At 46.3% G+C, this 26,243-nt stretch overlaps 7 protein-coding genes across 7 annotated transcripts; 1 reads left to right on the forward strand and 6 right to left on the reverse strand.

Annotated features, from left to right (window-relative positions):
- Positions 1 to 1,006: 1,006 nt before the first annotated feature.
- Positions 1,007 to 2,546, reverse strand: LOC135432821 (uncharacterized). Its single transcript, XM_064688650.1, has 2 exons — positions 1,211 to 2,546; positions 1,007 to 1,152 (listed from the first exon to the last, which is right to left on the reverse strand). Exons 1-2 carry the CDS (start codon positions 2,544 to 2,546, stop codon positions 1,007 to 1,009), a joined length of 1,482 nt encoding a protein of 493 aa, XP_064544720.1.
- Positions 2,547 to 6,396: 3,850 nt separating this feature from the next.
- On the reverse strand, positions 6,397 to 7,780 carry LOC135432822 (uncharacterized). Its single transcript, XM_064688651.1, has 3 exons — positions 7,758 to 7,780; positions 6,863 to 7,533; positions 6,397 to 6,797 (listed from the first exon to the last, which is right to left on the reverse strand). Exons 1-3 carry the CDS (start codon positions 7,778 to 7,780, stop codon positions 6,397 to 6,399), a joined length of 1,095 nt encoding a protein of 364 aa, XP_064544721.1.
- A 79-nt stretch (positions 7,781 to 7,859) lies between these two features.
- Positions 7,860 to 8,756, reverse strand: LOC135432823 (uncharacterized). The gene has a single exon (XM_064688652.1). It carries the CDS (start codon positions 8,754 to 8,756, stop codon positions 7,860 to 7,862), a length of 897 nt encoding a protein of 298 aa, XP_064544722.1.
- Positions 8,757 to 9,302: 546 nt separating this feature from the next.
- Positions 9,303 to 11,508, reverse strand: LOC135432824 (uncharacterized). The gene is made up of 2 exons (XM_064688653.1): positions 11,417 to 11,508; positions 9,303 to 11,143 (listed from the first exon to the last, which is right to left on the reverse strand). The coding sequence occupies exons 1-2, from the start codon at positions 11,506 to 11,508 to the stop codon at positions 9,349 to 9,351; spliced, it is 1,887 nt and encodes a 628-aa protein (XP_064544723.1). The 3' UTR covers positions 9,303 to 9,348.
- Positions 11,509 to 17,369: 5,861 nt separating this feature from the next.
- Positions 17,370 to 17,903, reverse strand: LOC135432825 (uncharacterized). Its single transcript, XM_064688654.1, has one exon. It carries the CDS (start codon positions 17,901 to 17,903, stop codon positions 17,370 to 17,372), a length of 534 nt encoding a protein of 177 aa, XP_064544724.1.
- A 110-nt stretch (positions 17,904 to 18,013) lies between these two features.
- On the reverse strand, positions 18,014 to 22,194 carry Cpr73D (Cuticular protein 73D). The gene is made up of 6 exons (XM_064688456.1): positions 21,873 to 22,194; positions 20,460 to 20,597; positions 19,577 to 19,758; positions 18,737 to 19,513; positions 18,649 to 18,676; positions 18,014 to 18,579 (listed from the first exon to the last, which is right to left on the reverse strand). The coding sequence occupies exons 1-6, from the start codon at positions 21,986 to 21,988 to the stop codon at positions 18,159 to 18,161; spliced, it is 1,662 nt and encodes a 553-aa protein (XP_064544526.1). The 5' UTR covers positions 21,989 to 22,194; the 3' UTR covers positions 18,014 to 18,158.
- Positions 22,195 to 24,352: 2,158 nt separating this feature from the next.
- Positions 24,353 to 26,179, forward strand: Obp73a (Odorant-binding protein 73a). The gene is made up of 3 exons (XM_064688454.1): positions 24,353 to 24,521; positions 24,583 to 24,881; positions 25,892 to 26,179. Exons 1-3 carry the CDS (start codon positions 24,353 to 24,355, stop codon positions 26,177 to 26,179), a joined length of 756 nt encoding a protein of 251 aa, XP_064544524.1.
- Positions 26,180 to 26,243: the final 64 nt, after the last annotated feature.

Below are 26,243 nucleotides of genomic sequence, written 5' to 3' on the forward strand. Positions count from 1 at the left end.
GGTCAAAACTCAACGGATTTTCATATAGTTTGGCTTTTTGTTCATGAATTGACCTCTAGTTCAATTTGGCATATAAATCTGGCAGCATTATTTTTGGTTGAAATTCATGTCAGATATCCTAAATAGACATAGGTCGAAATTTCCCATTCCCATAACTCGATCAAAACTCAACCCATTTTCACGAGACTTGGTTTTTTAATTTGGCATCTAAAGCTGGCAACTTTTTTCTTGTTATATACAAATTGATACTTACTTTACTTTAAGCCAATATAGATCTAGAATTGTATTAGCTGCTAGTATACTAAAGTACATTTGAACTAGGTGTCAGATTGAGAGATCTGCATACTTATATATATGGAGGCATCCGCCATTCCACATTGCGTGGAACGTGCACGTTAAAGTTCGTTGCCGAAGTTTTTTGTTTTCACCTCAAATGCGAGTACAGCAGAAAGTTGCACGCAGCTGGCTGTTCTATCTCTTCAAGCTCATATGCAAGTTCGTTGCCCAAGTCTTTTGTTTAATACCTACCCCCACCCCCACCCCCCAAAGAACATGTGTAATTAAGTTTGCAGCATTTTACATTTTACATTCACTTTTTTTTATTGTTCTGTTTTACATTTTCAATTGTTATGGTTATGAATATAATGAATGATGATGATGATTATGAACGTGTTCTCAATGATGTTTGCTATGAATGAACGTATATGCATGTAGATGTTTGTTTTGTTTTATTTTATTTTATTTAATTTTTTTTTTTATTATTTTCTTGACGCCTTTTATGCTGTTAATTAATGTCGGAAGTCGGAAATCGTTTCTCTGTGACTGTGTTAGTAACTAAATGTATTAACCCACGGCCTGGCCAGAGCCTAGGCACGGAACAGATCGAGTTGTAGAATACCAAAGTTGCCCATAGAATATGTGTATGAGTGTGCGTGTGTGTGTGAGTGAGTGTGTGTCGGATGTGATCTGGTATGATGTGATGAATTGCATTTGTGGTCGTGGCTACTTAGGCCTCTGGCGCCTGTACAATGGCTGGCTGAGCCTCGGGCTGTGCCTGCAACTGCAACTGCAACTGCGGCTGCGGTTCAGGCAAGGCCGCGGCATCGGCAACGGGAATGGCCTTGATCAGCGGCTGCTCCTCCTGCAGTTTGGCTAGTAAAATAATAAGATAATCAAATAATGGTTCGAGTTCAATTCAGGGAGTACTCACGTTCTGGCTGGGCGGCCTCGTTGCTGGCCTCCTTGAGGGGCTCCTTGATGGTCTCTAGGCTGGCACCCTTGAGGGCCTCCTTGAAGGGCTCCTTGATGAGCTCCTGGATGGGCTCGCTGCTGGCCTCCTTTCGGGCCTCTAGATGGGGCTCCAGACTGTCTTCCTTTCTGGCCTCCTGGGTGGATTCCTTTCTGGCCTCCTGGGCAGCTTCCTTTCTGATCTCTTGGACGGCTTCCTGGATGGCTTCCTTTCTGGCTTCCTGGATGGCTTCCTTTCTGGCCTCCTGGATGGCTTCCTTTTTGGCCTCCAGAATGATTTCCTTCTTGGCCTCCTGAGCGGCTTCCTTGATTGCCTCCTTGGTGGTTTCCTGGATGGCCTCCTTCCTGGATTCCTGTATGGCCTCCTTGATGGCCTCCTTAAGGGTCTCCTTGGCAATCTCGGCGCTTGGCTGCTCCGGCTTGATGGCATTGCTCTCCTCCAGCTGACGTCCTGCGATTTCAGCCTTCAATTCACTGGCCTCGACGGCTGCAGGAATGATGGTCTGTGACAGCTGCTCCAATGGCTGTTCCGACTGCTCTGGTTGCGTCTGCTCCTTAAGCAATGGCTGAGCCTCTGGCAGCTCGGCCGCTGGCTTCTCCTCGGGCAGCTCTTGCAGAGATTGGATGGGGGCATCCTCGGTTTGAATGCTGCGTGCGCGTATGGCTGAAATCGGCCACGAATAGACGGGAGCATGCACCACATCGACGACGGGAGTGTGATACACCTGGGGCAGACTGTAGAAATGACGCGCCTCGGTGGCAGCCAGCAGTGGTTGGGTATTGGCAGGCGTTTCAATCAGCTCGATCTTCTCGTTCTTCAGCTTCTGCAGCTCCTCGTTCTTGTTGCTCGCATCGGAGGACGGGAAGAAGCCGGGAAAGAAGCCAGCGCCGGCTGCAGCAGCTGCAGAGGCAGCCTCACCGAATTGACCGCTTGCTACCTCGACGGCCTGTTGTACCTGTTGCTGGATCTGATTGATGTTCGTGGGAAAACCCTCGGATTGCTTGGCCTCCTGCGCTGGAAAACGGCTGCTGGCACGGCCAGTGGACACGGCATCGCTGACGGTGGGCACCACAGAGGCCGTTGCCCCAGCCGGCACATAGACAATGGTCTCCTCATGATGCGGTCCGGAGACGCGCGCCAGCGGCGACAGGCCATGCACGTAACGCAACGCTGGCTCCAGATGCACCTGCGCCTGCGGCGTCACAATGACAATATGCTGGGCTGGCTCCACGACCGGCTGCAGCGGCTTCGCCTGGCTACCCACTGCCAGCAGGCAGAACAGCGCTAAGATGAACATTGTGCTAAGTAGAGAGAGAGGGGGGAGGGATAAAACAAAGCCTTTTTAGCTTCAGTTGTCTATGCTCCTGGCCCGCGTCGGGCTGGTAAACTGGTATGGCCAACGATGGCCTATGCTATTTATAGTTGGCCAACCAAAGTCCATTCTAAATTTAAACTTTATAATTGCGATTGTCTGTCTGTGTGTGTGTGTGTGTGCTGGCACAGGATGCGAACTATTAACCGGTTTGCTGTTTGATTGGCTCTTGGAAAAGCTCCGAAGCAGGCACTTCTGGTGTACACATAAAGTACCACCGACTGGCTGCAATCCGGCCACAATTGCCAGGGGCCAAGTTCTTGGCCAACTCTTTTGATTGTGCGCGCGGCTAATAACTGGTTTTCCGATCATATCTGAGGGCATCAAATTCCCCCACCCAGGTCTTATTACTCGCGCATATTCTATTTAAAGTTACCCCCGCCCGCCCCTTTCCTCGCGTCCCCTGCCATTTACAAGCAATTTAGAAACTGCAGCGTTGAAGAAGTTGCGCATAGTTCAGAGGTTTGTGGAATGCTTAGGGCGTGTTTTCTGGAAACTCAGCTTACCATAACATAATTGCGAAATGAAAAGATTGCAACCACTAATTGTTATGGAAACCAATTTCGTGCTTCAGTCGAGGTAAAAGTCGTTGTTTTTAACAAATGTTAAAGAAAAAAGGAAAAAACTATCCTAGACATATGTCTTATCGGCGGAGAATTGTGAAGCTCAAAAATTACAAAGAATTACTTTCCGTAACAAAAGCCTTATTTGTACCTTTTTGACCAATTCTTTCCAGAGAGCCTTTATAGAGAGTAGTAGCTTATATGCATGGAGCATAGGCAAGCTAATAAATGGTCAAGATATCTTGATAAACAACAAAGTTTTCATCAGACAGATCATTTCTATGGCAGCTATATGACATAGGGGTTTGATTAGTATGTTATGCCAAATCAGATGTCTGCAACACAAAGACGGACATATGTTAAGGAACAGGCAGACGGACAGACTGAAATGGCCAGACCAACTCGGCTGTTGATTCTGAAGAATATATACATATATACATGAAAGATATTTCCTTCTTTGCACTACACATGCCAAGACAAAGTTATAGTGTCCCCTATAGGGTATCAGATGAATATGTTACTAGCGGAACTTACAGGTACTGCAGTCTCTGATAAGCATTCATAATGTTTACTCTGTGGGTAATAAGGACTTCAGGTAAATTTCAAGTAACAATCATTTTTTGAAGACTTTATATTAGACTCAATTGCAAACAGAAAAGGGCAATGCACAGCGCCGGAAAAAAGCAATAGACCTAAAGTCTGAGTTTATTTAAACTCATTTTTCAGTTTATGGCGCAAATTAGTTTAAAAGAATACCTCCTAATGTGCTCATAGAGATATGCTTAGCATTTCTCTTATAATCATATTTATTGTAGCTCATGGGAAAGGTAGAGTAGATAAAACATCCCTAGTCTCAGAAGAATGTGTCGTATATTCTTCTTAGATTCACATTGAAAGGTGATAAAGTGTGTTGATATTTCCTATCTAAGCACAATTCAATGAATTTGAGGTAATAATTTTTTTACGAAGAAGTCAAATTGAGACATATTCTTGATTTATGACAGCAAATTTTTTTTGATAGTCGTTCAAAAAGCGACATAAGTTTGTGGCTGTGGCGAATTTATTATCATAATTATTAAAATAATCAAATAAAGTTAAATGTTATAATTTATATCAGAAAATATCTATTAAATAATATTCAACATGCCAAATTTAACACACATTTTTAACACATTTTATATAAGCGTAAAAATGAATTATAATACGAGTCAACTAGCCAACTAGTCAGCGATTAAATTCTTAACTGCTTCCGGTCTCTATTAACCACAAATGGATTAAATGGATTATGTTCTTTATGGACTATTAAAAAAATTGGATTATGTTCTATGTAGACTATTAAAAATATATAAATTATATAAAAGAAAGTAATATAAGTGTATTTATGGATTTTAATGAATTTAATATCAAACTTATTAAAATACATTAAATTTATATATTTTTAATTCGATTATGGAAATCATTTCCAAAATACATTTTGCTTTACTTCAATCAGATTGCTAAAGCTATTAACTAATAATTTCTGCCTAAAATAGAGATCTCTAGTTATCTACGCAGTTTTATCATCTACCGTGACAGTTAATTTCTTAAATTTAACGACAATAGTTAAAAGTTTAACGACTAGCTCAGATCTTTTATTCGCTTTCCTATGCTTGACCCACGCCCAAATTCATGTGCCAAATTCATGGACACAGATGACTTTCTAAACGCTCAGCGAAATGTTGGCTTGGGGCACGAACTTTTGACATGAAAGCACATTAAGATTTGTGAACTTACCTGATGGCAGCTGCTTCTAGCTCAGTTCTATGTGTGGTGGGGCTTTCGAAAGACCAAGCGCAGTTTAATCCGGATCACAAAACTTAAGCAAAACTTATTTGAAATGGAGCACAAGAGCTGCTTGAACTTGGCACAAATTGTGGCTAGAACTGTGGCTGTGGCTGAGTGCGGTTTTGGTTGGCGGTGGTCTACGTCTTCAGTCTTGACACGGCGACCACTTCAAGGAAACTGGTGGCCAATGCTGGCTGCGATGGGCCTTTTATAATGTGCCGGTGCCTAACTGACCTAGCGCAAGAACAAAGAGATCACAGCCCGTTGACGAAGAAGAAGACCACGGCGACGACGACGACGACGAAGAAGCTGAAAAACAAGCTGAAAATGTTGCAGCTTCCCGCAGGAATAAAGGGGGGAGGGGGAGGGGAGTGGGGTGTAGAGAGGAGCCAGATAGCCAAAAGGAGCACACGCAAAGCAGGCGGCAAATGACCAAAGTTGGCTAAGCAAAAGCGACAACAACAATAACAAGCACTCATGCCACATACTCACACTCACACTCACACTCACACTCACATTCGCAATCACACTCACATTCACACTCAGTATTCGTACTCGTTTTGCACTTGCAGGAGGAGGGTTCTGGTTTCCAGCTACCCAGCTACCAGCTACCAGGTTCTGGCTGCGGCAGATGGTCAACGTAGATGTTGTTGTACGTGCTGCATGCCTCTTCGCCTTGGTCTTGGACTTGCTCTTGGTTTTGGTTTTGGTTTGGTCTTGGTCAAGTTGTGAGTTTGTTAAACCTGCATTGTAATAGAAGTCAAGCAGCAACCGCATTGACAGCCGCTCACACGACCATGATGGGAGCCCTGGCTCTGGCTTTGGCTCTGTCTTTGGCTCTGGCTTTGGCTTCGGCGTCGTCTTCGTCTTTGGCCATGGCTAGAAACTGGGAAACTGGTTCAGGTGCAAATTGAATACATTGTGCATTGCATTTAACTAAGCCCCGCTCGGTCCCCCCCTAACTGGCCAGCGCCTGGCCCATTGGCTAGATTTATTTTTATGCTGCCAGCCTGCCTGCACCGCCTGCTGGCGGAAAAGATTAATCAAGATATGCGCTTGCCTGCGCACTTATATCTTATATCTTATATCTCGGCTGCTCGCTCTGTCGTTTCTCCCTTATTTTTTTGCGCTGTATTTATTTTTATTTTTGTTAAATTTATTTCGTTCTAAAATGTAATCACAGCCTGCAGCCTATTAGATATGCATCTCGGCTGGCCCCCAGCTCCCCGCGCTGCTGCGCCTGCCGGCAGGCTACACAAAATCGGAATCCAAGCGGTTCAATGGCCGCGAATTCAATTTGATACGCAAATTTTTTTATTGCCAATTTGATGTACACAGAAAATATCATGTTCTTAGCTGCAGCGGATGCTCTCTCCACATCCTCCTCTCTACTCGTGGTGCAGACGTCGCTTGGGCGCAGCTCGTATGATCAGCTTTGGCTGCGTCTGCGCCTGCTTGGATCTGGCAGCATACTCCTCGGCAATGGCGACACGCCATTTGTCCACCAGAGCGTCGGCCCGTTGCGGCGTCTCGCGTACGCGCGGAAAACTGGACACAGCCAGCGGCACGTCGCTGTAGTCGTAGTCGTCGCCATTGGCGGAATTGGGCGTCTTGATGACGAGCTGGTTGCGTGATGGCAGCGTTATGCTAAATGCCGCTGCCTCCTCGGGCGTTACGCCAGCAATGGCCGTTGCTTTGGGTGAGGCCACCGCCAGGCCGTTGCGTCCGGAGAGCGCGACCGCATTGGGCTTGGAGGAGGCGACGCCGCCCTCGCCGGCTATGGAGAGACCTAAGGTAGCAAATGGTATAGAGATTAATTATGCGTCCAAGCTAGCCTTGAGCGGGCACACTTACCCACGGGCTTGGCTTCGGCCACGGCTGCATCCTTTTTGGGCGTCAACACGGCCACGCTGTCGTTGACATCCTCGAAGTGATCATCGTTGGGTGGCAGAATGTCTTCGGGTGACAGCTGCTGCTCGGTCACCTCGTCGTGCTTGTGGTCATCAATTTTCTGCTCCGCCGGATTGTTGGCCTCCAGGCCCAGATTGGACGGCTGTTTCTGTGGTACACCGAACAGCTCCGGCTGCAGCAGCACGCTGAAGTCCTTGATCTGCCCGTTCTGCTGCAGCAGCGCCAAGGCTGTGGCCGCCTGGCCCAGCTCCAGCAGACTGTTGGCATAGATCTTGTTGTCCTCCTCGCTGAATGCGCCCTTCCGCTTGGCCAGCTCCTGTATGGCAACCAGACGAGCGGCAGCCTCTTGAATGCGATTGAAATTGCTACCGCTGGTCGAGATCGGGCTGTCCGGGCTGTTGGCCACAGCCGAGAAGCTGGCGGCTGATATGGATATGGTGTCGTCCGTATCCAGTGGAATGCCGCGCAACTGCGGCTGCTGCTGCTGGCGCTGCAACACGCTGCTGCGTATGCTGCCGTCTTGCTGCGGCTGCAGCAGCAGCAGCTGGCCACTCAGGCCACCATAGTAGGGCAGTTGGTTCTCGAAGATCAGCGGGCCAGATCTCGCAGCCGATCTGTGTCTAGGGTTTATAGAGTTGGTTATAGTGCTATGATGGAATGGAGAGCGGCATTTGCCTGTACACAACTGAGTGGGGGCGGGGGGCTGTGCGTGGTATGGACAAAGCGTGGGATAGCAATAGGGCAACAATTTCTACGGGGGATTAGAAAGCGACTAGACGAGGTGAAGAAAGGCAGATAGTTTACTACAATTTTATTTACAGCTAGAGCCGGGACAGACAGAGGCCCAACTGCTCTTAACATAGGAACACCTGGCGCATTACACACTAAACTACTTAGCTGGAGGAGAGATGCCTCCAGTGGGCAGTGGGCAGTGGCCACTTTAGTTGAACAAGTCGAGCTCCAGGTCGGCCGCTGCGTGCGCTTTGCCGCCCACGCCCGCAATGGCCACCGATTCCGGATTGAAGTACACATTTGTGGGCACACCCTTCTTGAGCAGCGCCCTGGAGATGGGCGTGGATATGGCTGTGCCGCCATTGCCAACGACTGCCTTGGAGTGCGGCTCTAGTATAAGCGCCGCCTGCTTGCGTCCCTGTATGGCCTGCGCCCGAATGGGACTATAGGGCAGGAAATAGCTGCCGAAGGGTATCTGTGGAAAATTGCTTGAGCTGCTGCTGGTGCGTCCCGTGGCTTCCACTTTGACTGGTGGCGAACGCAGTTTGCCACTGCCCTTGCGCAGCTTGACGGCTGTTGCCTTCTTCAACTGTTGCTTGGCGGAGCGAGCGCCACCTGTGACCTGGCTGCTGGACGACAGCACATGCTTGCCCGGCACGGCCACAATCTCTTCTATCACATAGTCCGAATTGATTCGGCTAACGGCTGCGCGCAGGCGTGTATCGCTTTTTAGATCGCCGTCGGTTTGTGTATTCGCTCGCAGCTTTTGCAATGTTTCAATGGTGTCTTCCTCTTCTTCTTCTTTGACAACTTCAACATCATCTGCGGTTGCAGTCTTCGCTGTGCTAGTGGTTGTTGTACTGGGCGTTGCAGTGGATATGTCCACAGATGGCGCCACATAGGCGAGTGGCAGACTGTAGGCGGCGTAGTATGGTGTGCTTATCAGCAAAAGGTTGCCATGTGTGATGGCTTGCAGGGCGCCATAGGGCGTTAAAGTTTCAAATTGGGCTTGTTTTCCAGTTTCAGCTTCTTTGGCTGCTGTAAGTTTTTCTGGTTGCGGCTGTGTGGCTTGGTAGGCTCCATAGGGTGTCAGGACATTATCCATAGCTGCTGCAGCAGCTAACTTTTGTGCAGCCGGCTGTGACGAAGTAGGCGCCACATAGTTCACAAAAGGCTGCAGTCGACTGCGCAGTGGCCACGTCTCAACGCTTGTGGTTTGCCAGTACGTGCTCGCACTTGATTATATTGCGATTAGAATAGTTGAGTGAGGAAAAGGAGTTGTCATAGGAAATGTAAGAGAGTTGAGGATAGCCGTTAGTGTCGTAATATATACAGCTCAAATTGGGATTAGTCTTAAAGCTTATGATACCAATCAGTGCAAGCAAAGCGTTTGTTTGTGATGTTAGTGGGCGTGGCATGTCAACTATTAAATTAACATATATATACAGATGCATACAGATATGAAAGCAATGCACAAATTACAAATACAAACATTTATTACCAATACTTAGGCGCTATACAAAAATACTAACAGTCATTAGGTTTAAAATCGAACATAGCTAACGGCAGCCACGTATCTTAACTGTCTGGCAGCCCTGCAGATCGATTACTGAAAGTTATCGAACGATATCGACGCACAGGGCTGCTAAAATTGCCTAGTTGAGTTTACAGTTAAGCCGGGCTAAAGCAACTGCAACTCAGGCGTCAAATTCCTGCTCCTCCTCGTTGTCCGCGAAAAAAGTGCCTGTGGGCGGTGCATAGTAAACGGTGGGTCCAGTGGCCACCACCTTGCCCTCGCGCGGAAAACTCTTCGCCTCTACGTCTGTGCGTTGCAGTGCATCCTTTAAATCAACATCGGCAGGTATGGAAATCACTTTGGCGCCGGGGCCTGCAATCGTTAGGCTGCGCGGGTGTGTTAGGGCATAGCCGCCGGGGCCCACAATCGCTGTACCGCCGCTGCCCGCCGTAGCCACGCCTCCGGGCCCCGCAATCGCAATGCCGCCCTTGCGCACCTTCAGGCGCTGTATGATAATGCCGCCCTCGCGCAACGCCTGTTTCTGCGTGCCCTGATGGGCGGTGGCCACTGTGCCGATGGTGTTCATCAGCGGGGTGACTTTGTGCGCAAACAGATGCTTCTCCGCACCGACACTGCCATCCTGTTGCTCGGCGGCGGTGTTCTCCATTTGCTCGACGGTATCGCTGTCGCCGTCGCCAGCGCCCTCCCGCTCATCATCCCACTTGTAATCATCCTGCTGGCTATCCTGCATCGAGTCGTCACTTTGCAGGTGAGTTGTCTGTAGTGGTCCGCTCTGCAGCATAACTGGTTGGGCGGCAGCTGCGCCCGGGGAGGCAATGGGCGTGCGGAATGGCATTTTGAATATATTCTGAAAGGCGTTCTTGATCGCTGTCGAGGTCTGATTCTGCATCTCGGCCAGATTTACGTTGGGCACGCGGAAGACACTCAGTCTGTTGCGATTGGGCAGGAGTCCGCCCGCCGGTGGCAATGTGGATAACTGATCTGCTGCGCTACTGTGGCTGGGCGCAGAGGTCACCTTGATGCTGGGTGTTTGCTCCGCATCCTTTCCGCTGCCACGCAGCGGCTTGGATGTGCTGCCGACACTAATCCGCTTGCGATGGCCGTTAACATCTGGGGCGACGACGGCGGGAATGCGTGAAGGCTGTGACTGTGGCCTATTCGTGAGCTTCTCACGCGAATCCAAACGAGATTCCTTGCTGGATGTGGGCATTTTGGTCGTGCCACTTGTTGTGGTTGTGGCTGTCGGCTTGCCGCGCTTGGGCGTGCCATCCTCGTTCAAGGCCAGCTCCCTGGGCAGAAAGAACAAATGGTATTTGGGCGTTGTCTGGCCCGGCTTCTGGGCCTTCTCGTGCAGCATAGCCTTGGCCTTGCCATAGAAGCTGTCCACATCGCCAATGATCTTGTAGCCCTTGACACGATACTCCTGCGGAGCATGTTCCCTCAAATACTGCTCCTTGTTCAGCTTGTACAGATGCACGGGTATGACAAAGTGGGCGGGCAGCTGCTCTGCCTCCTGCGCGGAGCTGGGCTGTGGCAGCTGCACCTGATTGGGGCGGAAATATAGTTGCTGCTGCCTCTGCTGTTCCTCCTCGCTGGACGCGCTACTTGGGCTTGTGCGTAGCTTGGGCGGCACATTATATGAATCCGAGACATGTCTTGTCAACTTGACAGCGCGTATGGAGGGCTCCAGCAGTGTCTGGCCATTGCTGCCCGCGAAATGATGCTGCTGGGCGTGGAAGGGCTGTTGGGCGGGCTTGGGGAACAGATACTGACTGGAGTCGAGTATGGGCGGCAGCTTTGGCTGATCTGGCCTCTTCTTCACATAGCCAAAGGCCTCGTTCACCTTGGCAATCTGGTCGAGTATGCGCTTGGCCTCGTCCGCTTTGTCAGACGTTGGCGGCGCCACATTCGGATCAAACTCCTCGGGAAATTTGACCAGCCTTTGCTTTTGTATTCTGCAAACGAAAGTTAGGTTTGTTTTTGGTCTCTATTCGTATTGGTATTATTAGTAAACTAATGCTGTTGGGATTAGGAGTTTGCTATGTACTGATAATATGAGAGGCTTAGTCACAGTTTATTATTTTTAATTTTAATATTTTTAGTCACAATACAAAGCCGCGTGCTGCAACTTCTACTAGGCGAGCATTAAGTTGTGGCTAGGCAAGGCAAGGCAAGGCAGGGCAAGGCAGTTGGTTAATAGAAATTTCTTATAGAGTTGAGCTACTTACTCGATGCCATCTGAAGCTTGGCCAGCGACCAAAGAGGCCAGCAAAAGCGTTGTCAGCTGCAAGAAAAATGCGTTTATTAAATCAGGCGACATAGTTCGAGTGCCTAAATATACTAGCTGCATATGTCAAGGTCTAAGAATGCGGTCAAGCACTTAATTTATGAGAAACTCGTCTACGCTTCAGCTGAAAAGTGAGAGCCAAGCCCATTTATCCATACTATTTTCAGCTTTTCACTTCAGCATAATTTTCTCAAGAGCCCGAAACAGAACCAGAACCAGAACCACAAAACCCAAACACAGCTCGTGTTCAGGCAAATATTTGCTCGCTTCTTTTGCAAATCAATATTGACGCAACAATATCTCTGCCGGAGCTGCCCGACTCCGACTGCCCGACTGCCAGCTGGACCGTTAGCTTGTCACCCGCTAAACAGTCACGGCCAGAGTCACGGCTCGTCCGTCTGTCAAAAGCCGCAATGTCACTGAGCTCCACAGAGCGGCGCCGGAGTCGCGTGTCATTGACCCAGCAGCGACAAACATTTCTCATATATTCCGCCTAAGCGATCTTTTTTTCTTCTTTTTTTTACCAAGAACGAGCTCTGGACCAGCTGGTAAGAATTTGTGTATTTGCAAGTTTGGCTTGCATTCAGCGGCCCTGTTTGTCTTTGCTTTCTTTTGGCTCTGGTTTATTTATTATACATATTATTTGGTTTGTTCTGGGCGTGTTTCAACCATATGCAAACTGGGTTAATTGCGTGAGAGAAAGAGCGAGAGAGAGAGTGAGTGGGAAGTTAACTCAAAATGCAAATGATTTAAATAGAATTCTTAAGTTTAGCTGCTGGCTAAGAGCTGCAGCTGAAGTTGTGCTAACAAATCTCTTAAATTAAGGCTGATTAATGATATTTGGAGAAGGCAGGGCCAAACGTAAAAGTCTCTTGATTTATGTTGTGCAATCGAAAGCCAAGCATTTTTATTACTCTGCTGCGTGCTTTAGTTTTATGGATCTATAATAGAGAGCTGTATTCTTCTCGGATATAACAAAGTATACCCTTGTTAGGCTGCTTCGATAGTTTCTAGTGTTAAATAATTAATTTCGAAGAACTATATTTCACTGTCATTTATCATCGGCTCGTATGGAAGAGCCTAGCCTACGCTTATGGCATATTGATTTTATATATTCTTCGTAATTAAAATATTTTTTGGGCTTTTCATTCGCTTATTAAATATTCATTTTGTTGTACTCTTAATTTTGTCATGCCTGCGAGCGGATGCTGACGCACTTGTACTTTAAAGGGCGTGTTTTTTATTGATTGAAACAGAACATGAATAATGCAGTGCGTAATAAGAAGAAGTCTGGAAGAAGTGTGTGCTTTGAAGACGTGTTCATTAATTTTCACTTTTCATTACAAGCACACAAAATAGCCACACGTATTTTCCATGGAAATTAGCATATATCAAAGCATTTATTCAATTAAAAAAAACTCGTTGATTTCAATGCTCTTAAATAGCTGATTTATGGAGTTAAGCTTCCATTTTTCCTCTTTTTATTCAGCTAGCAAATTGGTTTCTGATGAGCCGTATAAGGCGTAAGCTTGGAGCGTGTTTTGTGCGACAGATTTGCATATGGGCCCAAATGAAATTCAGGCTAATTTCACAGCTCACAAATGTGGCAAAAGAATCTGGCGAAAAGAACCAACCAATTCGCGCAGTGAAAGTTGAGTTTCAGTCTGAGTTGGAACGTAAAAGCAAATTAAATACGAAAGACTTAAGGCACGAACTTGCGCCAGTTAATGACTTCAACGGCAGCCAACGCTAATAAATGATTAATTGCGGTCACATACAGCACAAAAAGAAAAACTAAACTAGTTTTTTTTTGGATTGTACTTTAAATAAGTCAATTTTTGGTTTTTGGTATTTCTTTTGGTACTTACAACAATGAGACGCATTTTTGCGCGTAGTTTTCTGTTGATAATTTTGAGAATGCTTTTCGTTGTCAACGCAACCTTGGAATATATCCTTGAACTGCGAACGAGACAAAAGGCGATATGTTATCACGCGTAGAATCGTGCTGAAAGCGGACACAATACACACACACACACAAGCTAAATGCCAATCCTGATGAGTTGTAAAGTTTAATTGTTTTTTATTGAAATATTATTATTGTTGCTTGCTGCAGAGCACAACAGGCTTAAGGAGCACACACACAGAGACACGCACTAAGCTTCCGAACTGAAGCTGAAACACTTGACGCACCTCTAGAACCCAACGAGGCAACGACTGAAGATTAACTGATTCGTGCCCGTGCCCAGCGCGGCTGTTTTATAACATTTCCATTAGCCGACGGCCCCAAAGAAATGTCAAACCTGACCGAGGGCAGTTGTAAGCGGGAGAGAGCAACAGAGCGAGCGAGAGACAGAGAGGCAGCGATTGCCGCGCGAGTGAGAGCGTGCGTGCAAGAGCAACAGCTTAAGAGAAACTCGCGTTTGGGGGGCACGTACGCATGCGCCTTGGCTGGGTCTTATCAATTGGCAGGCATCTGTCTTGTCCCGCCAGTTGCGGTACTCTTTCCCTATATCGCACCTGGCCAAACCCACCCGAAATTGACATTCACGATTAACTGGACTGATTCAAATCTTGTCTACATTAGATGAGCATAACTAAAGCACGTTTTTTTGCACAGTTTTCGGATATCTATTGTTTTGTTTTGTTTAGTTTTTTTGTAGCCTGGGAATTGTTGACAGTAGAGCATCAAGTGCTACTGTTCAGTCGCTCTGACATTGATTAATTAATTGTTCGCCAATAGGTTTGATTGAGTGAGCAGCATCTGCTGGGACAGGCCCAATTACATGTGAAGTGAGCCGAACAGAACGAAAGACTTAAGACACGAACGCGCGTGGGCAGGCAGGCAAGACATAGGGGCTAAGCAGAACAAATTGGCTTGACGCTGCGAAAACGAATCTTAAATTGAAACATAAGCCGAATTATATATATGCATATAGATATATATACATACAAAAGACTTAAGACACGAACTCGATTATGGTTCAATGAATGAACGCCGCAGTTAATTGACAAAATGTTTGTTGTCAGCGAGAGTAATATTTAAATTTAGCCCACTTTCAATGTAGAACATGTTAGAAAGTTTTGTGTCCTCAGTCGCTGGGATTCTATGTGTGCGCCCTTAATTCATTTACAACGCGAAGCTCTTAAATTTCCAGTGAACGAATGTCAGATTTGCGTATAAGTCCAGAACCTATCAAGTTTGCAGCTTAAGCAGATTTGTTGGCAGCCTCAAAGACTCACCTAAATAACTCTACACATTAACTGCACCACGGGCGCTGCCTCTTTAAAATCCCGGTGTTCAGTTGTGCTTTTATTGCTGTTAATTAACCGCTCTTTAGGACTATTTTTAGAATGCCTAACTAGCTGCCGCTTGCGAACTTTCATGTTGTTATTATTTAGCTTTTGGATAGTGGAGCGCCAGAAGATTTATGGTTTCAGTTGGGTTAATGGTGGCCCGAGTGCAGGGGCGCATACAAAATGAACAGCGAAAACCCAAACTGTGGACTGAGGCACACTTTGAATGGCATTAATCGAAAGTCGACAAATCGATGCAGCAACAACAGCAACAAAAATACAGCTAGGACTGGCAGGCCAGGCATGCGCCAAAGAGTGCAACTGTATTCGAAACCTTGAAACCTATTTATATAAATATACAACGGCATACGGAACTGGGGCCTGGTGTTGGCTTTGGTGTTGAGTTCATGCTGCCTTTGCCTATGCCTGGACAATTAAGTGCGACCTTCACTGGGTGCATCAGGAACAGAATCGTCAGAATGAAGGCACATAACTGGATCTCTCTGCGTCTCTCTATCTCTTCCTCTCTCTCTCTCTCTCAGTCTCTGGAGCTGGCATTGTTCTGTGCGCTTGCACTATAATGAAAAACTTTAATGCAGATGGCATTGCCTATGCAATTATGCCAGCCCAATTATGCAGCTGGGCTGGCCTGGCCTCAGCCAGTTCCCAGGCCAAACCGATGCGTGGCCTAGACCAAATGTATGCTCTCTTGGCTGAGAACTTGCGCTGTGAAATGGCTCAAAAATGCGTTAGATTCGTGTCAAACCTTTTTTTTATTCGCTGTACTTAAATAAATCCAGTCTAATAGAAAGTTGTCGAGCGCTGCAAATGAAAACTTCTTAAGCTTATTTTATGGTCAAACATTTAATGTCCAGAGTGAAACTTTGCCTTGCCTAGCCATGAAAAGGTTGCGACAATCTTTTGAATAATTTTGCTAAAAACTTTAAAATGAAAACAACACAAAAATACCATAAACTTATTATTTATTAGCCTCTGCTGCGTTGTTGTTATCATTATATTTTAGTTTTTTTTTTTTTTTTGTACTTTGCACTGTTTTCTTATTTAGGGCACGCGGCTGACGCCAAGGCTCAACGTTCGATTCAAATTATTTGGCAAGTTCGGGCACGCAGCGCACATTTCAAATTTTAAGCGCGCGCCTCCCCCGAAATATAAGAAATACGAGCCACAAAACAAAGTTTAACTTCAGTCGGTCAGGTTGGGATGCAACTGGCCCGGTAGCATAACAAATTCGGTAATTGTTTAACTATTTTGTCAGCCACAACAACAACAAAACCATTTAATGTTTCGCAGCAAATCAATTAGGCATTATAAAATGCATAAATCGTTTTAGGTATGGGTACACAGCACGCGCCACGATTATTCATTTATCCAAATTAGTTTTATATGGCAATAGCTCGTTGTAAATTATATTCCTACATTCCACAGCTCAGCACAAAACTTGAGAGTTTTTTTTAATATCGTGTTGTGCATGATTTGCCGCTTAAACTCTTGATTTTAAACACATTTTTGGGCTTTATATTATTACAACTATTTTACAGTTCGTGTCTTCAAAGTTTTTAATAAATATTTTACTGGGAAATGAATACTTACTCACTTTCGTAACTATTTCGTAAAATATATAGAATCATTTTTGGCTGTCATAATTAGTTATAAATGTCATCTTTAATCATATTTTGTTAAATCAAAATATAATATATTTATAATCTATCATAACTTAATACACTTAACATATGCCTAAAGGGCTTGCAGATCGAAGTCAGAAAATATCTTGGAAAACTGAATATTTTATCAGACAAAAAAAGCATTTCTCGAACGATTCTTCTATATGGTTCTATATAATATAGTAGTGCGATATTGATAAGACTTTGCTCATATTAACTAATAAATAAATAAATATCTTTTATTGATAAAAAAAGTTGCCATCAAGAACCTACTTTCGTCCGATCATTCCTATGTCCGCTATATAATATAGTAGTCCGACTCGGTCGGTTCTAATATGTGTACTGACTGCAACAGAAAAACGGACCAATGCAAAGATTCAAGAGGATAGTTTTAAAACTGAGAGACTAGTTCGCAAAGAAACAGACTGACGGACGGACGAACGGCAGAGGCTCATGTCCATATCAACTCGACTCTTGATATTGACATAGAATATATATGCTTTATGGGATCGGAGATGTCCTCTTCTATGCGTTACACACTTCATGGCAAAATTATAATACCCCTTACAAGTGTATACACAGTATAAGAAAGTGTATCACAAAAAATGCAACTTCTTAAGATGCCAAATCCATAGAAAATCCATAAAAAATCTAAATTTAATGCTACTTCAACTTCTGCAAAACTAACTAGATTACATTTGAAGCTTGATTCAAGCAAACATAAAAATGTACTTTGAAATCGTACGCAAGTATTATTTATGTTCCGCTTTAGTTGAGCTGCCAGATCACGTAGTTTTTGAGCTAATTTCGAGCTAGTTGGAAAGTCCTTCAAACGGACGAATTGGAAATCAAGCACAAGTTGAAGGAAGTGTCAAAAAATCAGACAAATGCAGTTGATTTTATTGTCTAAGAAATTGATCAATAACTATGCAAGTTGGCAACTCGTTGACTATGCGCTTGTTCCGTTGGCTTTGCCAAATTGCCGCCCATGACCACGAATCCAATGCCAGCGCCAGCCTTATAGCTGAGCTCGTGATAGCCAGCGTCATCGCAGTACGAATACTTGCCCAGCACAATGCCAGAGTCATCCGTGTGCTGCGTATGCGACATGTGCTGCGTGCTAAAGTCAATACCAAGGGGCTGGTGCTGAGGTGCAGGAGGAGGTGCAGGAGGCGGCGGAGCGGGCGGTCCACGTTGTGGTTGCACCCAACCCCATGGCTGATTGCTGTGGGAGATGCGATTCCGGAAATTGCTGGCAGCCAATTGATGAGATCTGGGCGGTGACTGCTGCCCGGGCAGCTCATAGTTGGGCGACAGATCGCTAACTCGGACAGCTGCGTCCGTATTGTAGGCGTACTTCTGGCCATTGAACTCCATGTAAACCTGCGCAGATTGCGCCGCACACAGGCAGCAGCCCAGCAAGAGCAGCAACTGCAACCGGCGACAGCTCATCCTAAAGACTGAAACCAAAGCAAGACCAAACTTTGTTTAAATCAGCAGCCGACCGCAATCTGTGCGCGGCATCGATGTCAGCCACTTGTGGAGCAGGTATTGAAGGTGTATACATGTATTTAGCATAAATAGGGTTACAGTTACGGCTGAAGTCGGGCCCGACCGCAGTTGACACCGATTCAGTTAACTTAGTTGCGAGCGCTTACTTAACTACAACTACAACTATTAGCTAGGGCTAGGGCCAGGGATCGCTGTCTAGTGCTCCCTGGAGGCGGCCAGCTCGGCCATCTCGTCCTGGCGCAACGCCTCCGATGGCGACAACGTGATGCGACCGCCCAGCGGCAATATGTCAATGTTCTGGACATGGGCGCGCACACTCTGTCCGGGCGGCAGGCCCACATACCATTTGCCCACATTCTTGATGACCGTCGAGTCGCGATGGCGCTGCACCCATTCCCGATCCCGATCGATTTCCAATATACGATGATTGGCGGTCACCAGCGGCGGCAGCGAGCTGCCCACATCGTCGTCGTTCAGATTGTAATTGTCGCCCGGACCGCTGGCCGAGCCGCTTGTGCCGCCCGCCTCCGCGGAAGTGGCTCCGCCTCCGCCAACGCCACCGCCACTAAACCTGTTGCGATTCCGTGTGCCGCTGGCATTGAGGCGAGTCGTGCTGCTGCCAGTTCGCGTGCCGCCGCGATTCCTACTGCTTGAGGCGCTGCTCGAGGAGCTGCTCTCTCTGTACCCACCTCCTCCTCCTCCTCCTCCTCCTCCTCCTCCTCCTCCTCCTCCTCCGCCGCCGCCGCCGACGCCGCCTCCTCTTCCCCCACCACCTGCCCCGTCGTATCTGGTGCTGCCACGCTGCGAGCTGCCCGCCGCATAGCCTCGTCGATCCTCTTTGCCACGATCAGCCGCTGAGGAGCTGCTCGAGCTGCTGATTAGTCCACCGTCATCGTCATCTCCGTCGTTGTCCACACCATTGCCCTGTTTCCTGACATCTACTTTTTCCTTATCGCCTTCTTCTCCAGCCCTGCCCCCAGTTCCTGTCTTTAGGTAGTCCGTATCACCGGCACGCCCCCTGCCTGCACCGCCCCCACTTGGCCCGGAGCCTGCCCCACTGTTGGCCGTGCTGCCACTGCCGCTGGCTGCACCCAGGCTGCCGCCGGCGCCCCGACCAAAGTCATTCGCCAGTCGGAAATCCGTATCGCTCAGTCGAAAATCCGCTACGGAGGGATTTATGTGAGTGCCGGGTCCGACGCGATTGTTGACGACCCTGTAGCCAATGCCCGCGCCAGCTATGTACTCGACGGTGCGCTGTACGCCCTTGTCGTCCAGGAAGGAGTAAGTGCCGCGCACCAGGCCATCAGAGCCGCGGCTCTCGGCGCGTCGATGATCCGGGCCAGCGGCAATCAGCTTGTAGGTGCCCGCGGGGCCGCGTTGCACGGACATCTTGCCACGCGTCTTGGGATGTGCCTTGTACAGCGGTCCGGAGTATCCGACGCTGGCGGGATTGTCGGGCACGGCATTGGAAATCTCAAAGCCGGTGCCAGCGCCGGCAGCATAACGCACGCTGTGCCGCTCGCCCACATCGTCCAGATAGGAGTAGAGACCTGGATGGACAAGGCACAGGAAATATGATCAGTAGAATCCAGTTGAAGCTGTTGGCTACCCACCTCTAATTCTGTTCGTGGCATCGTTCTCCTCGCTGCGCGACTGATCCGGCGTGCGGAAGCTGAAGCTGTAGGAGGGATCATCGTAGGGATCCGCAAGCGGATCATCGGGACTGCCGCGTGGACGCACCGGATACTGTGCCAAATCCATTTTGCGATGTATTTTCGGCCCATTCACGCGAAAGCTGTGCGAAAGCAAGTGGCGATCAATTAGCTGCGTTGCCATGATTACGGCTAATTGCTCCGCCTCTGGGAACTAATCAACGCCCAACGCCTCGTTCTGGGGATTGGGTAACCCAGCCGGCTGTTAAAATCGCTCGCCTGCCGCCCATATCTGATGATCTCGCACGTCATCAATTTGATTACTATTGCCACAGATGCCGCACGCTCTGTCGTCTACCATTCAAAAATTAAACTACTTTTATCTAACGCTGTGCATCTTAATGAATTTTCCGAGTGCCATGTTTCACTTACAATTTGTTAACTGCTTTTTTTGTTTGTTTCTTTTCTCAACTACCGGAGATTGCAAAAAAAAAAAAAACAAAAACAAACAGTTGAAATTGAAGCGAGATGGCAAAAACAAACGTTTAGGCAACAAAAACAGCCCCCGCTTCCTCCACTTGCCTCCGGCTGCCTCCCGCTGGGCATGTGTTAGAACCGTTTCGACTTCAACTTTGACTGTGAGATCGTCCCCCCCTCAACTCACCCCCTCCTACGCGCGTAACGCCTGAGTGGCGCGGCTTCTTGGGTCTGTCGTAGCGCTGATATATGAGCTCGCCGGAAGGCGGACCGAACCGATAACTCACTTTGCTACCGCACTTTACCCAACTACCTGCGGCTAACTCTTCGGCTAACGTGGCCAACTGTTTTTGTTCGGCTTACTCACCCACGTGGTCCGGCCGTATAGACGGTCTCTTCGATCTGGCCGCTCGCTGGACTACGCGAACCATAACGACCTCGCACGATGTTGTCTGGAGTGCCGGAGGCGCTATGATAGTAGCCGCCAATGTCATCATTTGCATGTCTATCCAAAGAGTAATTGCGTGTTGCCCATGCGTGGTAAGACACAGAGAGAGAGAGGGAGACAAAGAGAGAGAGAGGGAGAGATAAATACACACAGTAAACAGTTAGTCAGCATTCGTGTTGGCGGCGCGGGGGGCGTATACGTGTTGTGGGTTTTGTTGCCATTGCAAAATGGCATTAAAATAGGTGTTAAATGCGGCAAAGGAGCCAGAGCGTGATGCGCACTTTTGTTGTTATTCAGGTGTTTAAAACCTAGTTGATTAAATTATTTATTTTAATTATAATTAAAACGTTTACTAAGCATATGAAAATCTAGTTAGAACTTAAAGCACATTTAATTGATTGATTAACTGCGGCTGCCTCGAGAATTCTAGCATAGAGCATTGTCTGTTAATTCAACGAATCTTTGCACAGATCAATCTTTATAACAAGTAGCCTAAGGCAAAGCCTTCATAAGCCTCCAAGGACGAATTCCAGAGATTCGCCTCTTGATTTAACCTTTGTCTGGCTTTTCATTTCAGTCCGTTCTTTTGTATAGCCCGCTCTAGCCTAGCCTCCTGTTCTTTTAAAAGATTGAATTAAAAAGAACATATTGAAAAGAAATAAATTTCTTATTAAAAATAAAATAAATTACAAAACAATAAATAATATAATAGAAAATCTAGCTGTGTTCCAGTCTTCTGTTCATTTTCTCTTTATCTTTTTTCTATGATATATATTTAAAATTCGTATTGATCAGATCGATCCATTTGCCATCCTTTGCCATTTCTCTTTCATCTGAGTAAACAAGTCATTTAGATATTTGAAAAAGAAGGACACTGGATCGAATCTCCGCCTAGTGTCAGGCTCTAGTTTTTGTCTTAGCCGAAGACCAATATTTGCCACTTTGCAACTATATTCTATATTTTAGTATTTATTCTAGACTTATAAAAATAAAAACAATAATATTTTTACTGTCTTCTTAACCAAAGGCATATTTGTTAGATTTTTTTGCTCCACAGTAATTTTTTGCATAGGTATTTATAAAGTTCATATTTTAAGCTCGTATTTAAATGCAGCTACTGTCATGATGTGATTAATTATAGAACTGAACAGTTATAATCTTTACTAAAATGTGTCCTTTTTAAATCCTTCACAATTAAAAATTTTGTTTGTTAAGCTTTTTTATTGCTGTGCTTTTCATCAAGCAAAGCCTTTTTAATTTAGCAACACTTTGTTGAATCTTTATTATAATTTACACCAAGTCTGTTCACAATTAAAGCTTCAAAAATTATACCGAAATTGAAACGATCCATCCGCATTAATGGTATTATATTCGATTTCGGCAAGGACGGGATCACCAAGTTGGCCAAATGCAGCGCATAAAAGCCAAAGCAGGCGCAACATTTCCATAAATTCTCAATTTAAATGCCTGGGCTAAACGACTTTTGTCTGTCCAATTAGAAGCGCATCCTGCACACACACACACACACACACACACAGACACAGCTACAGGCAACTAGCAGTATAGTGGACACACGTATCGATAGGCAGATAGGCAATGCACAAACGGATCACGGAATCGAAGCGTTTGGCTGGCGGCAAGAACAACGCGGCGACTGAGCTGGCGACTGAATGCGCCCAAGCGTTAGACCTTCGTATTTAAATACGATTCTCAGGCGAGTCAGCGAACGGTGGCCAGCTTTTCAGTTCGGCTCGGTAGCAGCAGCAGCAGCAGCAGCAGAAGCAGCGGCAGCAGCTGCCACTTGTCTCACCTGACCACCCACCAAAGTGGCAACCACGAAGATGAAACAACATTTGTGTGCAAATTGCGTTACAAGAGAAGTTCAGCGAGCGAGCGAGCGAGAAAGAGAGAGAGAGAGAGAGAGACAGAGAGGGGCAGGTGAGAGAATTTGTTCTAATGATGGACACGCAAGTGACTGTTTGTTGTTCTAGCTGCATGCTGCACGCTGCACGTTGCGCCATGGCTAACAATGTTTGGCGTCCGACTGGACGGGCTCCTTGTTCAGTAAATTGCAAACAGAACAGGAGTGGAAAAAGTCGTGGCTACCAACAGCAGCAGCGGCGGCAGCTGTCTGTCAATTAGTTGAAGCTGTTTTTGTTGCTGCTGTCGTCGTGTTTCGCTTCCTGTTCCAGCCGCATTGTTGACAATTTTCCAGCGCGTGATCTATGACACCGAGCGAATTTCCTGTGCATTGAACTCTCGTGCGGCAATTACCAATGCGACACGCCCCCATTCAAAATCTAACAGCAGCAGGCACCGTTAACCGCCCCCCATCATCATCATCGTCATCATCATCGTCAGCTTTGGCTATTATAAATTTGCTGCGCTCCGGAGTCTAGGTCAGTGTCTTAGCTGCAATTTGGTTTGTCTTGGCCGCGCTGCATTATGCAATTAAAGGCAATTACGCGGCGGCCGAGGAAGAGTTTGCTGTTCTCTGTTCTCCGTTCTCGCAGCCGCCACAATTTCCGCCTAGGATGTGGCCCAAAAGTTTTCCAACCTTTTTAATGAGCCCAATTAGCGAGTGCAGAAAACAGCCAGCCCAGGCCAGGCCCGGCCAGGTTATTGGCCATTGTTCTCGTCTTACAATGAGCAGCAGAAAATATGTCAAACATTTTGATTAGAACATTGAGCTGTGGGCGCAGCTAAAACGAAAGACTTAAGCCACAAACTTGCCCATCGCTTGGCTGCCTTTGATTTATCTGACCTGTGTGTGTGCTTTATGACTACCGTATATGAAAATGAATATCATATTTTGATTTTATTTACTTAACGATAGTTAATATGCTAATTTTTTTAGATTAAAGAGCAGCACCCAAAAAAAATGCGGAAGACTTTTGGCCTATTGTGCAGCCAAATGGAGCAGGGATGAGACATTGAAATGGAATGAAATTAAGTGAAGTTTTATATGTGAAACATTGAAATGAAATGAAATGAAATGTGATATGTGAAACATTGAAATGGAATGAAATCCAATGAAATGTGATATGTGAAACATTGAAATGAAATGAAATGTGATATGTAAAGCATTAAAATGAAATGAAATGAATTGTGATATGTAAAACATTGAAATAAAATGTGATATGTGAAACATTGAAATGGAATGAAATGAAATGAAATGTGATATGTGAAACATTGAAATGAAATGAAATGAAATGAAATGAAATGTGATATGTGAAACATTGAAATGGAATGAAATCCAATGAAATGTGATATGTGAAACATTGAAATGAAATGAAATGTGATATGTAAAGCATTAAAATGAAATGAAATGAATTGTGATATGTAAAACATTGAAATGAAATGTGATATGTGAAACATTGAAATAGAATAAAATGAAATGTACTGAAATTAAATGTGATATGTGCAGATATGTGACAGTGGAATTGAAACAAGCGACGCCACTGGCACAATTGAATTGTATTATTAAACGTAAGGACAAGTTTCTGACTGGCTGACTTGGAGGCAATTGCACGCATGGGAAATGTGCAACCAGTTGTTGTTGTTGTTGTTGTTGTTGCTGTTGCCATTGAACCACATACCCATAGAGCGCAAAACTGGAAATTCATATGCGTTTTCACTGCCAACAACGGCCAGAAAACGGCGAGCTGGAGATGAAGGCCATCAGCACCGGCAAAATCCTGCCATTTTGATGGAAAGTGAAATTGCTTTCGTTTTCATTTGAAAACTTTGCCAAACGCCATTCAATTGACGGTGGCCCAGGCGTGCAGTTCGTAACGAGCGCATCAATCAAAATGAAAATTACACAACTTTTGCATATTTTCTTGTGTGTTATCACATCAATGGCTGACATGGGCGTTGGGTCGAAGAAGGCGCGCTGCTTGAATCCGCCGCGCACCGCCAGGCGCGTCGAGTCCGTCATTCGGGACTGCCAGGAGGAGGTCAAGAACAAGCTGGTCAATGGTAAATGGTCTCTGAGCTGCCGCAGTGCAACATTTCGACATGAAAATTCGTCTAACTGCAGAGGCATACCAGATACTCAAGGAGCAGGTGCAGCAGGAGCAGCCCACACTCCATGCCGACGACGGCGTGGAGTTCATTGAGTCGCTCCAGTGGCCACCCGTGCCCAGCGGAATTATGCTGCAGCAGGCGAACCACGAGGTGCCACCCAATGTCAGTCAGTATGAGTACATTGTCTATGATAAGCCGGAGCCCAGGCGTCGCATGGCTCGTCTGGTGCGCAGCCTCAAGCGTATGGATGTGGCCAGTGCGGGCATCTATCACCCGACGCTGGTGCCGCTGGAAGACAAGCGCATTGCGGGCGTAAGTAGCTCCAAACAGACTCCCCAGAATCGCCTCCAAAAAATGTGCAGTACAGCTGCAATTAAGTTCAATGGCAGGCCGGAGAGGTGCAACAAACGCTGCGCCGACTTTGGGCTGTGCCACGCCACCTGCCATTAATTTGGCGTGTGCAATTAAAAACACCTCAGAATGTAGTAGTCGGGCCTAACCGACTATGCAATACTCTGTTGATTGTCGGAAGACAGCTTAAAAGTCTCGGATAGAGGTGACTCTCTGGTGACTCTAAGACTGTGAGTCTAACGCAGTGGCTTTCAAACGTCGTGACTAGGAATTATCGCTTTTGTGCAATGTGTGGGAATGGAGGTTCAAATGCTCAAGTGACTCTAAGACTGTGAGTCCAACGCAATGACTTTCAAACTGTGTGACTAGGAATTATTGCCTTTCATTATGTGGGAATGTAGGCTCAAATCTGAAAGTGTCTCTAAGACTGTAAACCCAAAGCAATAGCTTTCTCTACTGTTTTACTTTGGGATATCACGTGGTGACTGTAAAACTATAGGCCAGCGGTGGCTTTTAAACTGTATAGAAACTCTAATTGGCGGGGAAGCTTTAGGAGAATCAGAGACTTTCGAACTGTGACTGGGAAATATGGAATTCTGCAGCTTATGAGGACCTCTGCTGGCCAAGTCTCCACGGTCAGCTAGATGAAACCCAATATACCATGCTTCGCTTTGTGAACAGAGTATACAAAACGCACCGCACCTCCCCTCGCCCAATGCAAAAGTCAGGGCTGCGATTATTTCGAGACAATTGAAAGAAAAGCGCAGTTGCCGTTGCAGTCGCAGTCACAAGTGCATTTTTTTTCACACACAAAAAGCCACGTTTTATGACTGAAAAGTGCATTTTATGTTTGCATTTAATACACATTAACTGCTTTTTATGCATCAGTAAATTGAATGCCCCTTACGAATACATTTTTGATTGTTTTTTTTTTTATGTTTTTGGTTTTTGTTTTCTGTGGCCATTTTCAGTGTCTGCTGCACTGCGTCTATGCGAGGAACAACGCCATTGACAAGAATGGCTGGCCCACACTGGACGGCCTGGTCGGCTTTTATTCGGAGGGTGTTCACGAGCACGGTTTCTTTATGGCCACATTACGTTCGGTTAATCTCTGTCTGCGGGCCATGACCACCAAATACCAAGTAAATCGCCGGCAGCTGCCGCAGAAAGGCGAAAGCTGTGATTTGGCATTTGATGTGTTCGACTGCATATCGGATCAGATAACAGGCTATTGCCTGGATCAATATAGCAGATATTAAGTGGGGCTATAATAAAAACATTATTATTTATTGTTGGTTAAAGTCTTGTCTCACTTTAAACTGT

This window comes from Drosophila montana, unplaced genomic scaffold (assembly GCF_035044405.1).
Source record: "Drosophila montana isolate Dmon_TW-CO22-7 unplaced genomic scaffold, ASM3504440v1 contig_3213_1, whole genome shotgun sequence".
Classification (NCBI taxonomy): Eukaryota; Metazoa; Arthropoda; class Insecta; order Diptera; family Drosophilidae; genus Drosophila; species Drosophila montana.